The sequence below is a fragment of the Solanum lycopersicum genome, chromosome 1 (genome assembly GCF_036512215.1).
Source record: "Solanum lycopersicum chromosome 1, SLM_r2.1".
NCBI classification, from domain to species: Eukaryota; Viridiplantae; Streptophyta; class Magnoliopsida; order Solanales; family Solanaceae; genus Solanum; species Solanum lycopersicum.
This window is the reverse complement of record NC_090800.1, coordinates 41,086,873-41,101,709: the sequence shown is the minus strand read 5'-3', so window position 1 is coordinate 41,101,709 and position 14,837 is coordinate 41,086,873. Positions and strand designations below refer to the sequence as shown.

At 37.6% G+C, this 14,837-nt stretch overlaps 1 protein-coding gene across 1 annotated transcript; it reads right to left on the bottom strand.

Moving 5' to 3' along the window:
- Nucleotides 1-1,519: 1,519 nt before the first annotated feature.
- On the bottom strand, nucleotides 1,520-7,706 carry LOC138341964 (uncharacterized). The gene is made up of 6 exons (XM_069294147.1): nucleotides 7,525-7,706; nucleotides 4,298-4,398; nucleotides 3,546-4,097; nucleotides 2,878-3,232; nucleotides 2,328-2,490; nucleotides 1,520-2,092 (listed from the first exon to the last, which is right to left on the bottom strand). Exons 1-6 carry the CDS (start codon nucleotides 7,704-7,706, stop codon nucleotides 1,520-1,522), a joined length of 1,926 nt encoding a protein of 641 aa, XP_069150248.1.
- Nucleotides 7,707-14,837: the final 7,131 nt, after the last annotated feature.

The following is a 14,837-nucleotide window of genomic DNA, read 5'->3' as shown; positions in this document are numbered from 1 at the left end:
AGTTGTTTGGCAGAAACCAACGTGAGAGAGATGATGAAACGTGAGAGAGTAGTCTAATATTAGGAGTTTTAGTTTGGCAATAGTCAAACTAGGACTCCTTATTAATTTAAATAAAACCCTTATTTAATTATCTTAGTTAAAGTACCATTATGCCCTTAAAACAAATTATAAAACATAATTAAATCTCCAACATGTTGCTTCCATTGGGGCTAAAACTCAGGTGGAGTGATCCTTGCGAAATGGACCATTTCGGGTCAACCCGAGCCTAATTGGGTCTTTCATTAAATTAACTAAATATTTAATTAATTCCTTAGTTTAATTACGATATTACCCTTGGCCTGCAAAAGACCATTTTACCCCAGGACCCTCAAAACTAAAAATTTCCCCTTTTAAGTTTGGTAAAGACTCTTTCAATTAAATTTTCATTTTCGAGAGCCCTACATGGTTCGTTCCAACCTTTCCAAGCTCAACTAACTCCCCAAGTTAGTTGTCTTGGCCGTTGTAAGGGTTCTGAGGGCTGGTTCTATGCGTATCAATCTGTGTGAACCCTGGGTCTAATCGCAAGCATTCTTGACACCTTAAGCATTTATCTTATTCATTTTTTCAGGGTTGTTACACCTAACCCCTCGACAGGCAGAATGGATGTTGGATCACCTAGACACCTTTTAAGCATCGAAACATGAAACATTAGATGAACAGAAGCCAAGTCATTTGGTAATTTCAGTTCATAGACAACATTCCCTACGTGCTGTAAGATCGCATAAGGACCTATATACTTCGGACTCAACTTGCCTTTCTTACCAAACCTCATCACCCCTTTCATGGGTGATATCTTCAGGTAGACTTGAGCATTTACCTCGAATTCAAGAGCTCTCTTCCTATTATCAAAATATGATTTTTGACGACTGTAAGCAGTAGCCAATCTATCGCTGATCATTCTCACCTTTACCATAGTCTCATGAATAATGTCAAGGCCAAGGATGGAAGACTCTCCTAATTTATACAACCCAATTGGGGACCTACATCTCCTTCCATACAATGCTTCAAAAGGTGCCATCCCAATGGTGGAATGGTAGCAATTATTATAAGAGAACTCAATTAGTGGAAAGTGGTCATCCCAACTCCCCTTGAAGTCAATAAGACATGCTCTCAGCATGTCTTCAAGGGTCTGAATGGTACGCTCTGCTTGTCCATCAGTTTGGGGATGAAACGTAGTACTAAGCTTCACTTGTGTACCCAAGCTCTTTCGGAAAGATCTCCAAAAGTTAGAAGTGAACTGGGATCCCTTATTTGAAATAATAGATAAAGGAATCCCATGCCACCTCACTATCTCATCAATATACAACTTGGCATAATCTTCAGCCCTGTAAGTAGACTTCACAAGTATGAAGTGAATAGACTTAGTCATTTCGTCAACAATAACCCAAATGGAATCATGCAGTCTCCTGGTCCTGGGTAGACCAACCACAAAATCCATATTAATAGCCTCCCACTGGGTAATACCTCCAGGCTTAAGTTGTTAGGCCTTAACCTGTTGGCAATTGGGGCACTCCTCTACAAACTTAGAAATATCTCGCATCATACTTTCCCACAAATAGATCTCCTTAAGATCATGATACATCTTGGTGGAACCTGTATGAATAGAATACGTTAAGCCATGAGCCTCTGCAATAATCTTAGACCTCAGATCATCAATATTGGGCACAAAAAATCTTCCCTGGTATCTAAGCACACCATCCTCCCCTAAGGAGAATGATTCATTTATACTACTCAACACTGAGTCTTTCAACTCCATGAGCACTGGGTAGAGATGGTGTTTATCTTTAACATCTATAACAAATGAGGATTCAAAACTGGAATTAACTGAAACACCCCAACTTGGTGTATCTACCAGTCGTACACCTAACCTAGCCAATTGGTGTACCTCTTTAACCAGCTCCTTCATCTCATCTTCAATATCAGACACACTGCCCATGCTCAATCGGCTCAATGCATCAGCCACTACATTGGCCTTACCTGGATGATAGTGGACACTCATGTCATAATCCTTGAGAAGCTCAAGCCATCTTCTCTGAGGGAGATTCAATTCTCTCTGTGTGAAAACATACTGAAGACTTTTATGGTCAGTAAATACATCAACATGTACACCATATAAGTAATGTCTTCAAAGTTTTAATGTAAATACCACAGCATCTAACTCAAAATTATGGGTAGGGTAATTCTTCTCATAGATTTTCAACTATCTTGATGCATATGCAAAAACTTTTCCATCTTGCATAAGAACACATCCCAAACCTACTTGCGAAGCATCGCAGTATACCACATACCCTACACCACTCCTCGGCAATTCGAGAACTGGGGATGGATGAAGTGAGTCGGTCGTTGAGCTCTTGAAAGATCTTTTCACAAGTTTCAGACCACTCAAACTTCGCTATCTTCTTTGTTAAAGTTTTCAACGGGGCAATAATAATGGAAAATCCCTCAACAAACCTGTGATAATAATTATCCAAACCCAAGAAACTTCAAATATCGGTAGGAGTGAGGGGTCTCGGCCAATTCTTTACTCCCTCAATCTTTTTCGGATTAACCTTTACACCCTAGTCGGATAAAACATGACCAAGGAAAGTCACTGATCTCAGCCAAAACTCACATTTGCTGAATTTTGCATACAACTGATGTTCCTTGAGTGCTTGCAATGTCATTCTCAAATGTTGTTCATGCTCTTTTTTGGTCTTAGAGTAAATAAGGATGTCATTTATGAATACAATGACAAAAGAATCAAGATATTCATGGAAAACCCTATTCATAAAGTCCATAAACGTGGCTGGTGTGTTAGTGAGACCAAATGACATGACAAGAAACTCGTAATGACCATACCTAGTATGGAAAGCAATCTTAGGAATGTCCTCTTGTCTCACTCTAAGCTGGTGATACCTTAACCGTAGATCTATTTTAGAAAAGAAACTTGAACCTTGGAGCTTATCAAATAGATCATCAATTATGGGAAGAGGGTATTTATTATTTATAGTGACATTGTTGAGTTGCCGATAATCAATACACATTCTCAGGATTCCATCCTTTTTCTTAACGAACAACACTAGAGAACCCCATGGGGATATGCTCGGCTGGATGAAGCCCTTATCAATTAGATCTTTTAACTGCAACTTCAACTCTTTGAGTTCAGCTGGCGCCATTTCATAAGGAGGGATGGAAATTGGCTTGGTATTTAGATCTAAGTCAAAACCAAAATCAATTTCGCATTTAGAAGAAAATCCTAGTAAAACCTCTCGAAAGACATCTTGAAACTTTTTCACTACGAACACAGTCTATGGAAGGAACCTCATGCTCTAAGTCATTGACTCCGACTAAGTGGTATAAATAACCCTTAGATAACATCTTATTGGCTTTAAGATTGAAAATTATTTGGCTTGTTGGATTTGAACCACGCCCTTCCCATTCCAGCTCTAACTCATTTGGAAACTAAAACCTTACTACCATGTTTCGGCTGTCTATGGTAGCATAATACTTATGGAGCCAATACATACCCAAGATTATATCAAAATCAAGCATGGATAATTCTATTAGGTCAGCATAGGTGACTATATCAAGAACATTAATTGGGAAATCTTTATATACACTTTCAGCTCTAATGTCGTCTCCTATGGGAGTACTCACTATAAAAGGCTCATGCATGATCTCAGGAAGCAAATCAAATTTACAAGCTACTAAAGGAGTAACAAATGACAAAGTGGATCCTGGACCTAATAATGCATATACAGGAAAAGAGAATACATGCAATGTACCAGTGATAACATCAGCTGACTTCTCTTGCTCCTCTCTACCTTTCAAAGAATAGAATATGTTTCTCTTGGGAGGTTCGTCTACAGCAGTAGGATTAGAACGAGGCTGAGTATCTACTTTGGCCTTATTCCTCGCCAGTGGGAAGTCCTTAACCATATGCCCACTCTTTCCGCACCCATAGTAGATATTAGTACCTACCAGGGACTCACCTCCATGAAAATGGCCACATTTACCACACAGTTTGTTGTTACGCTGGAAATTTCCATCATTGCCCCTTTCTAGGCCAAACTTGTCCACTTTGGCATTTGAGTTATGGAAAGAGTAGGATTACCTGAGCGTTAGTGCCCCTTCTTGAACTTAAGACTGTACTAAAGTCCAAAAGAACTCCTACCAGTGCTAGAACCAGCGTGATCTGAGGGTCTAGACTTCTTGCCTTCTCGGCCTCTCTTTCTCCGACGACTCTCCTCCACCTGCTATGCATGAACCATCCACCTACCAAGATCCATGTTATCATGCAACATGGCTGCACGACACTCCTCCTCCATATTCTCCAATACACCAGTCATAAACATTGTCATCTCATCCCTTGTAACAACCCTAAAATGAATAGGATAAATACTTAAGATGTCAAGAATGCTTGCGATTAGACCAAGGTTCACATGGATTGATACGCGTAGAACCAGACCTCAAAAACCTTACTACGATAAAGTCAACTAAATTGGGGAGCTAGTTGAGCTAGGAAAGGTTGGAACCAACCATGTGAGGCTCTCGAAAACAAAGATTTAATTGAAAGACTCTTCACCGGACTTAAAAGAAGAAATTTTAAGTTTTGAGGGTCTAGGAGTAAAATGGTCTTTTCCAGGCCAAGTGTCATATTATAATTACCTTGAGGAATTAATAAATTAATTAATTAATTTAATTAAAAGATCAATTCGGGTTAGGGCGACCCGAAGTGACCCATTTTTGCAAATATGGTGCCACTCGGGTTCGAGCCCCACTAGAAGCAATGAATTGATGATTTAATCATCAATTAAAATCTGATTCATTAAGGGTAAAATGATCTTTTAACGTATTAGTTGAAATAAATAAGATTTGTATTAATTTAAATAAATCCTATTTTGACTAAGTTTTGAATTAAGACTCCTAATCCTATGCTAACACTCTCCTAATCACGTTTATCACCTCTCCACATTCAAAAAAGAAAAACTCCCTCGTTCTCTCTTCCAATTAACGTGAAGAAACAGAAACTTTGAAAAAAATTCTTCACACTTGAAGAACTCACTAAAAAATCTAAGAAAACAAGTTAATCGAAAACGTTAAGGCAAGGGAGATTTTCGTCGATTTAGTGGTGGAACTTTAGGTGAATTGGGCGTGGTTTTGGAGATAAGTTTGGGCAGAAACTTCATGCTTGAACAATGTCAAAAGGTATGGGTTCTTCTCTCTTGGTCTCTTTCCCAGAAAGCCCCTTACGATTTATGCTGGTAGATTTAGGCATGAATAATGTGTTTATATTAAATGTGAATATGTTTATGTGAGGGAAATTACGAAGATGATAATAAAGTGTGATAAAAAAAAGAGGTGTGTGTATGCCGTTGGCAGTGTGCTTGGCCACTGTTTTGGGGTCGTTTAAGACATGTATTTCTTGAATAATTTATGTGTTAAATGTGTATACAATGTGATGTTCATTGTAATGAAATATGGTTGGTTTAACAACAATCTTTTTAGCCTAATAAACTTATGAAAGATGTGACTAAAGATGAGTTGAAGAATGACAAAAAAAATCCAGATTTGTGCACTCTACAATGAGGCTAAAATCTGGTTTTTAAAAGGGAAAAAATTAAATAAGTGAGGTCAATGGGAATTGAACCCAAGACCTCACATGCTAAGAAGGATGAAAAAAAAAGAAAAAAACGTGAAGGGGCTAAGGGGAATCGAACCCCTTACCTAATGGTTTCACGAGACAAGGGAAAGGAAAATGGGGATGGGGGATTCAAACATTGATAACAGGAATTCGCCACAAAGAAAAAGAAATGGGCTGGGGGGGATCGAACTCGCGAACTGGGGGAAGAAGGAGGATAAAAATAAATCAAACAAATAAGGGGGAGGCATGGGATTCGAACCCACGACCTCCTGGCAACAAATGAAGGGAAAGAAAAAATCAAAGAAAGGAAGTGTAAGGTGTGGGAATCGAACCCACAACCTCAAGGATGGAAAGGGGAAGGGGAGAAATAAATAAGAAAATAAAGTGAGGTTGTGGGGGATCGATCCCACTACCTCATTGGCAAACGCATAGCAAGTCAATTTTTAACTAAAAATAAAATAAGGAGGTTGTGGGGGATCGAACCCAGAACCTTCCTATCACTAGCTAAAAAAAGAGTGAATAAGGAGAGGTTGTGGGGTTTGATCCCACAACCTCTTAGTCTAGGCGAGTTGGGAAACAAAATTTTTAGTGAAAAATAAAAAGGGGTTATGGGGGTTCGATCCCACAACCCTTCGGCAAAATAAGAGGAGAATCCAAGGAGAAAAATAAAGATAGAATGTTGATGTTGGGGCTCGATCTAGGGTCCCAATGTCATGAAGACTAAAAATAAAGTCAAGGAAAAATGTAAATATTGCCCAAGGGGTTCGAACTTGGGTTCCCTTGCCAAAATTTCCATATTGATACATAAATCATACGTGAATTAAATGTTTAAGAATAACGTCACCTACTTAGATCAAAATCGAGATCTTGGCATACATACAAGATACATAAGTCTTGTACTACATAATCTTAGGAAGATATGAGTCACTTAACAAACTATGAATGAAGCCTTAGAGCTTGTATGTATAGACCCATAAGTCTAGCATATGATTAAAAACAAGTGAACCTAAGATGTATGTAATGAAATGATTAAACCCTAGAAGGGTTGAGTTCAAGTATACTGACTTAACTTCCAAAAATCATGCCACTAGGAAAGAGCTATTCTTTCTCATGCATGTCGTTGGTTTGTTCTTGCATATACCCATACTTAGTTCAAGTGTGTACTAACCCTATACATCTATACTATTTTAGGTGCTGGCACAAGTGGGTAATAGAGCTACAGGATCATTGTTGCAGCTATCCGGACATTAGCATTTATCCGGAGTTTGGTAGGTCCTCATGCTTTCGAGGATGCTACTATTTTACATTCCAGCTTAGTTTTAGAGTTGAGCTAGTGGAGCATGTTCCACTAGCATTTCTTTCCTGTTTTGATTCAAAATTTGTATTGGTACCATTTTGGCAATCATACAATTAATACTTATTGAACTATTTCTGTCAGTTGTTTATCTCTTAATGTTAGATGGTTGATGATGAACAATTATGAAATGTTAAGAATGTTTAGCAAGTATGTAAAAGAACAAAAAGTTTTTATTTTTTTTTCAAAATTAACCTAGGTCAAGTATGAATAACGCATGTAGGCTAGTCTGCGACCTCTGAGAGGTTAACGACGTAGGTCTCGTCTGGATTCTACACTCTGGTCGTGACAACTATTGGACACCAGAGAAGAAGTATATTTCGAGAGCTTAACAAATTTCAAGGAACACTCCTTGACTGACATACCTCCCTATCGTAGGTTGATGAACTCTTCAACCTTAGCCTCCCTATATTCTCTGGGGAAGAACCTCTCCAGGAATGCAGTCTTGAGAATGTCCCAAGTGATGGGAACTTCTCAAGATGCTCGGCCATCTGCCCACATTTTTTACCAAACCTGTGCCACATCTTTGAGTTGATATGCAGCCAACTCAGCCTTTTCCTTTTCATTCACCCCCATGGCACAGAGAATCTTGTAAATTTTATCCACAAACTCTTGGGGATACTCATTAGTCTTGGACCCGTAGTAGACTAGAGGATTCATTCTAGTGAAGTCCCTCAGTCTACTAGCCATGGTGCTAGCATGTGGGTTCTCCCTGGAAGTACCCTCTCTAGTGGCCTAGGCTGTGATAGCATGTGCCTGATGTCACATTCGGGTTTACCCCCTAGACGTAACCGACATCCTCGTCCTTTTGAAGGACTAAGACTAACCTCTTAGTCTCATGTCATTACATTCATAGGTTGAAAAATGCAAAAAAAATTAAAAACATTCGTTATCACTACTTGGAGGTGTACATAGACTTCTACCTACACATAATATATATTTGTATCGAGTATACATAGACTCTTCGTATAGGAAGGTTACATAGCCTTGTACTTTTATTGCATATACATATACATAAAATATAGAAATAGTCTCAACAATTGTCTCATCTCATACCATCTAAACGATTATCACAATATGGGCATAGCCCTTACAACAGTCCAAAGATCGGATGATGGGTTACGAAGATTTACAAGGAAAGAGAGGCTCTGGAATACCTTTCACTTTCAGTATAAGACCACATATAGGTCATACGAAAGTACAATACTCAATTAAAAGGAAAGAAATGAAAGAGTCATTAAGCTCATAACAAAATCCGTAAACTAGATGATTACATTGCCCTCGGAAGTTGAGGACCTACCCCACTTGCATGAAAGGAATAATCCAAGCCTTCAACAATGTCGCCTTCCAAAATCATCAATGATCGGAACGAAAAAGGTTTGGGAAAAAGGTTAGAAAATGGGGTTAGTACTCCACATATACTAAGTATGAGATCTTATGCAAATACACAAGCAAAACATGCTATAAAGGACTATTTATCATAACATGCCAAATTACCTCTTTAGAGGCCTAATGCAAAGTCAAGTAAGTCATATCAATCAACCAAACATGTTTACTATCTCAACAAGTAATACTTATCCCAACATACTTGAAACCATGATTACTACAACCCTAACATCAACGAATAATATCACAAGAATAAATAAGAGTCAATCATATCATAGGCAAGACAACTACTCATGAATCCTTATCAAGTCAACAAGTGCAATGATCAATCAAAGCTCCATAACCTTGCCCAACCAAGTAAACTCAACAAGAAAACATAAACCAATGTCCAACTCAATCAATATAGTCTAACTACATATATCAAAAGGATAATCATCATCATATATAGACATTTACATTGTAGCATCAACATGTTATCATCATATACATCATTATCATATGCTTACATAATATCAACTTCCTAAAGCTTCCATCAAGGTCAAAAACCCTACAGATAATGATCAATTAGCACCACATACCAATAACATATTCGAGATTACATCTACATACTATTAGAATCGAAAACAAGGATAACTAGGGAGGTGGACGTTTAAAAATGTCATGGGAACAACCCTAGTTTCGATATTCTTGAATTCGTAAGACGTTTGAAAAGCCTATAAGGGAAAGGAAACCAAGATATAAAACTCATACCTTATGTAGAATTTAATCTATGAAGATCACCTTGCACGAAAGCCTTGAAGAATACCTTAAAATCGCCTAAGAGAACTTGTATTTTTCTTACGTTTTTGCTTATTGTTTCCAGTCGTGAGTTTTCTAGTGTTTGAACGTGAGTCTAAGTATTAGGAACTGATATTGACTAATTCAACTTAGAACAATTAAGTTAATTAATTAATTATTTATTTAATTACTAAAACGCCCCTCCTAAGTTGACTAGACATAGGAGAACATTTGACTTAGCCAAATCTAAAAATTGGCTAAGGGTCTCGGCCTAACTTGTGAATTTTCATTAATTAATTAAGTTGGTAATTTAATTAATTAAGTGACCTAGAGTAATTACTAAAGTATCCCTAAGTCATTCGGACCATAAATGACCCTTTTAGACCATCTTAGGTAAGGAATTAGGTTGTCTCTTAGTTACATGGTTTGGTGTCACCCGATTAGGTCTTAGGTTTTTGGGTCCCTTAGTTATTTTTTGTTGGTCCTAGGTTAGTTAGTTAGGTCAATTAGTTAGAGTCTACAGTTGGTTAGGGAGGTAGGCACTACATGGAGGGATCCATCCGCGCGCGCCTTCCCTTAACCACCCCTAACCGAATTCGATTAGGTTGCTCGTGTGGTCTCCCTTGGTCGGTTACACATGCGCTTGCACATGTGTTGCTTCCCACTTTCCCAACTAACTATTTTTGAAGGTTAATTTGGAATGTTTACTTATTGTCACAAGGATCCTCACTATGTCCTTGGGCACTTCTTAATCTACATGATCATTTTAAATGATCATGGCCATAGTACCTAGGCTTGACACTTGGATGCCTTGTACCTCATATGTTGGGTTAAGAATCAATATGTGTATTTTTAGCTTAGGGTTTTCATTGCAGGTACATTTCTTAGACAAGCTTGGATTTTATTATACACCCTTGTGTATACATAGAAATTGGCTAACACCCTTAAGCCAATATTTTCTAATATGCCCAATATTACTCAATATTGGGCATTGGGAAGCCCATGTACCCCCAATACCTATTCTTAAAACATAATTGGCTCTTCACTAGACGAGTACATTTTCTGGAATGTTCCAGGTCTATTGCTTCAAGGTTTTACATTCACATCGGGTTCTAGACTCATCATGAAGGGGCACCATGCTTAGTTCTACCGTTCAATACATAGCCTATAATGCATCATTAGTCATTTATATAAAGGGCACCATGCTTAGGTCTACCGATTCTAGACATTCATTCATTCATTACTTAAGAAAAGGTGCCTAAGCTTACCAAGTCAAGAGATCCCATTCAACATATCTTTCATTCATCAAGGAAAAAGGCACCTAAGTCTACCAATTCCAAGATTTCATGAGCAAGAAGCTTTCATGTATCAAAAAGAGACACCTAACTCTACCAAATCAAGATACAACATTACAATATAGAGACCCTTCATAGTCTAGCATCATCACATATGAACATTAAGAGAGAACATACTTCCAATCACAATACCATAACATTTTATACAAAGTCACTTTGTAATCACATGAACACCTTCACATTATATAACATGATTTCATTTAACTCATTAGACTCTCATTCAAATCCTTCACATCTCATTCACATATATAATATCATGACAACACTTCAATTCCTCACGTAATGCCTTCAAGGCCATGATCACAATACATAAAATATATAAACACTTCCGCCACAAGTGGATCAATCTATACAAGAACAATTCCAATATAGCATGAAATTAGGTCAAGTTACCATTCACCAAAGCCATAATCGCCATTACTCGATTCCCACACTTCTAATATAACAAGAAGATTTAAACATAACTTGCCTACAATGCCAAAATTCTCAATCCATCCATACACTAACAATTCGTCATAAATAGGTATAGATTACAATAGAAAACAATAATACAATTCAATCTAAGAATAATACAATCAATATCCAATCATAATTATCAAATCCACTTCATAAGCGAAATTTAGGAATTTAGGGAAAGCATGGGTTCATGGAGTTTTTCATCTTAAAACATCAATTAAACATCAATACATCATATTTGATCATTTGAAATTTTTTCATGCAAGAAACCATGAGTTTGAGAGAAAATTGGACTTTTTCATAAACTTTGAAAATTTGAAATCTATTTTGAAAGTGGCTCTAGGGTGACAGCTTTCCCTAGATAAAGAACTCCCATACCTTTTTATTAAGATTTCCAAAGAAATTTGATGAATAAAACCTTGAATTCAAAACCTTAGCTGCTCACTTCTTCTTTTTCATTGAGCTTGAGAGAAATATTGAGACAGAACTTTGGAGATTTTTTATTTTGGGTTTCGAAAATAATGAGTTAAAGTAGGGTTTTAAGACTTAAAATTACTTAAATATACCATATGGCGCTTTTAAAATCAACCCCACATGTTAAAAGACTTAAATAAATTACTTTTAAAACCCTAGATAAGGAAGCCCCGTCAGGGACCACGCCCATCTAAATGGCTCGGGAAGGTGACCACAGCCCGTTAAGGTGCCCGTGGTCCTTAGGTAGTAAATCCTCTTAGATCTTGCCAACCTTCATTGGCCAAGGAATCTTCACGGCCAACTAAACGGTCTGTGGTGATGACCACTGGTCGTATAGAGGCTTGTGAAGTTTGAGGCAATGGCTTGGCCACAAAGCCTTGCCTCACATGCCACCAAGGAATCTTCACGGCCTCCTTCATGAGCCGTGATCAATACCACTAGCCGTGAAGTGGTCCGTGGAGACTTGATATAGTGTTTAGCCAAGGTTGGAAGCCTTGGCTTTAGGCTAAGGCCCTTCCTTCCTTGGCTTGGCACAAGCCCAAGCACCCTTACCCACCTCAAAAACACCTTTTTAACATAGAGTCTAACATGTGCCTTGATGTTGACTCATTAAACTCTCTCCAAAACAAGGCTCGAGATAACAATATACCATAAGAACACATTACTCAAAATACTAGTTTCTGAATGTCATGGTCGTCCCTTGACGTTCTACCTCAAAACTCTTCCAACCAATCTTTAAAAGTCATTTCTCATCATTTTAACTAGTTACCAAGTCCTAAAACATATTTAACACTCTAGTTCTTCCTACTTCATATTTAGGGTTGTTACAAATGGCATCCTTTTCATTAATGGCTAATGAAGTACTCTAAGGCTTTGTCTTGAATCGATAGCCAATGGCATTCTTTTCATGATGAGTTAGTGAATTAATATAATGATGGACCTTGAATCAGTAGGCCTAAGGCATTTTTTTCATGAATGACTAATAACGAGCCTTGAATTGATAGGCCAATGGTATCCCTTTCATGAGGATTCAATTAGCTATCCTAATGATGTACCTTGAATTGATAGGCCAATGGCATTCCTTTCATGTGTGTAATAATGTACCTTGAGTCGTACCGCCAATGGCATCCCTCTCATGAGTAATAATGCTAAAGAGAATGAACTACTCTATGGGACTTTAATGCTTAGCATTGAATAGATATTGTGGGGTAGAAATTTTCCCTATGTTAGGCCGGGTATTCTAGTAACAACTTTCATATCCCACAACAATGTTCCCACATAGGTTATACCTAGTTGATTCACCTAAGTTAAATTATCAGTTCTACCTTACGCATGTAGACCAATCCTTAACGGTGTGGGATAGACACTGAATTTCATGATTCTCTCACATGGTCTATGTCAGTTAGGGTTTATTACCCTCATGTGAGTTATGTGCAATGGTTACTCAAGAGGCCTCATGAAGTGTGGGTGGTAGTCTGGAATGACAGTCATGCATTGCTCGAGTAGGCTTTGAGAGTGGTTGTGGCGTGTTCCTCAAATGTCATAAGGTCTAAAGAAATGAATGTGCTTATAATGATGCTATAGAAAATGTTGCATAAAAGCTAAATGAAATGATGAAGGCTTAACTTGGATTGTTGCTATGAGTTACTTTCCTTGACATGACTTACTAAACATGAATGTTTATTGTTTATGAGTACTAACTAAAGAGGAGAATGAAGAATGGTGAGTATGTATAAGACTGGGCGACGGAACGGAACGTACCGGTACCATTCCGGTGTGTTCCAGTTCGTCCCGTTTTGGTTGCATACGGGACGGGACGAGATAGTCTGAACTAGTACACGGAACGGGATGGAACCGTAGTTTTGTACCGGTGTACCGGTACCGGTTCATCCCGGCTCCTGTCCGATCCGTTCCAGTTCTGATCCGATTTACTTAATATATTTTATATAATTTATATTTTATATTTTATATAAATTATATTTTATATAAATTGTATTTTATATAATTTCTATATATTAAAATTAATTACCCACCACACTCTCCCCTTCCCTGACACTTGGCAGGCGACGGCTTTACTAAAAGTTGCCCTGCGCCCTGAGCCCCTGACCACCTGCCCCTGCCCTGCAGCTTTTGATAAAGCTGCAGCCCCCTTTCCAACCCCTCATTTGGCATTCCTATTTCCCCTTCCCTTTTTCCAACGATCGTTTTAAAACGGAAAAATTAAAATGACTACTTTTTTTATTTTATTTATTTATAATTTACAAGACACAAGTTATAAATATAAAAACTTATAAAATAAATATTAATGAATAATAAGTAATAACTTATAAAGTATAAACTTCAAAAGATTTAAATTTTGAAAACTTTATTAGACTTTACTTGCAAACTTAATAACAAAAAAAGATTAAAATATCTTTAAAATAAACTTAAGTAAAAAATTATAGTATAAATTTAAAAACTTTGTAATCACAAAAAATGTCGTCCCATTTATCCCGTCCGTTCCATTTCGGTTTGTTTCGATTCCATCCCGGTATATAGTGGAACGAGACGGAACTGATTATTCATCCCGATAATTACGATTCGGTTCATTCTGATACCGGTCAACGCGTCCCGTTCCAGTCGGGTACCGATTCATTCCGGTCAGGAGACCCGGTTCTGATCCGTTGACCAGTCTTAAGTGTATATGGTGGCTTCAAAGGGATACTTAGTATGAGTGGTATTATGGGATGTCATTCATACATTGCATAAGTATAACTTAGGGTTACCTAAGACATGATTTTATTACGTTATAATGATTTGCATGTTGAATATTAAGTCTTATCTTTTACACTAAAAGTGTATGATGATTTTCAAACTTAGTAAATGCATGTTTTTCAGCGAAAATGTCCATTTTAGCATGTTTTCAAGGATTTGAGCATAGTTATCATACTTATACATTTTTGTATAACCCATATCTCTTCTATATTTTTCTACAGTGCGTAGGTTCCAACGTTGAGGTGATCTCCCTTTTAGTACTAAACTTGGATTAGACTATTCTACAGAGCTTGTGGTGAGTCCTCATTGATCCGAGTGATGCCTTGTTTCATTTCCTTCCATTGTATTAGACTTTCAGATTCTACTGCAAGGGTTGTGACCCTCTTTGAGACTGGATTGTATGGATAAAAGTTTAAATTCAGCACCATTTTCTATTATCTTGTGTTATGATATGTTATGAGGCTTGTATGAGGCTTTTTAAGAGTCTTGTATGCAGTGTCACGTCTGAAGTGTAGGCTCGAATTGTGACAACAGGATAACCTATGATTCAACAAAGCAAGCAGCGTACCCTTGTGCACCAAACAGAAAGCAGTGAGCAGTGAGCCAAGTGCCAGAGGAG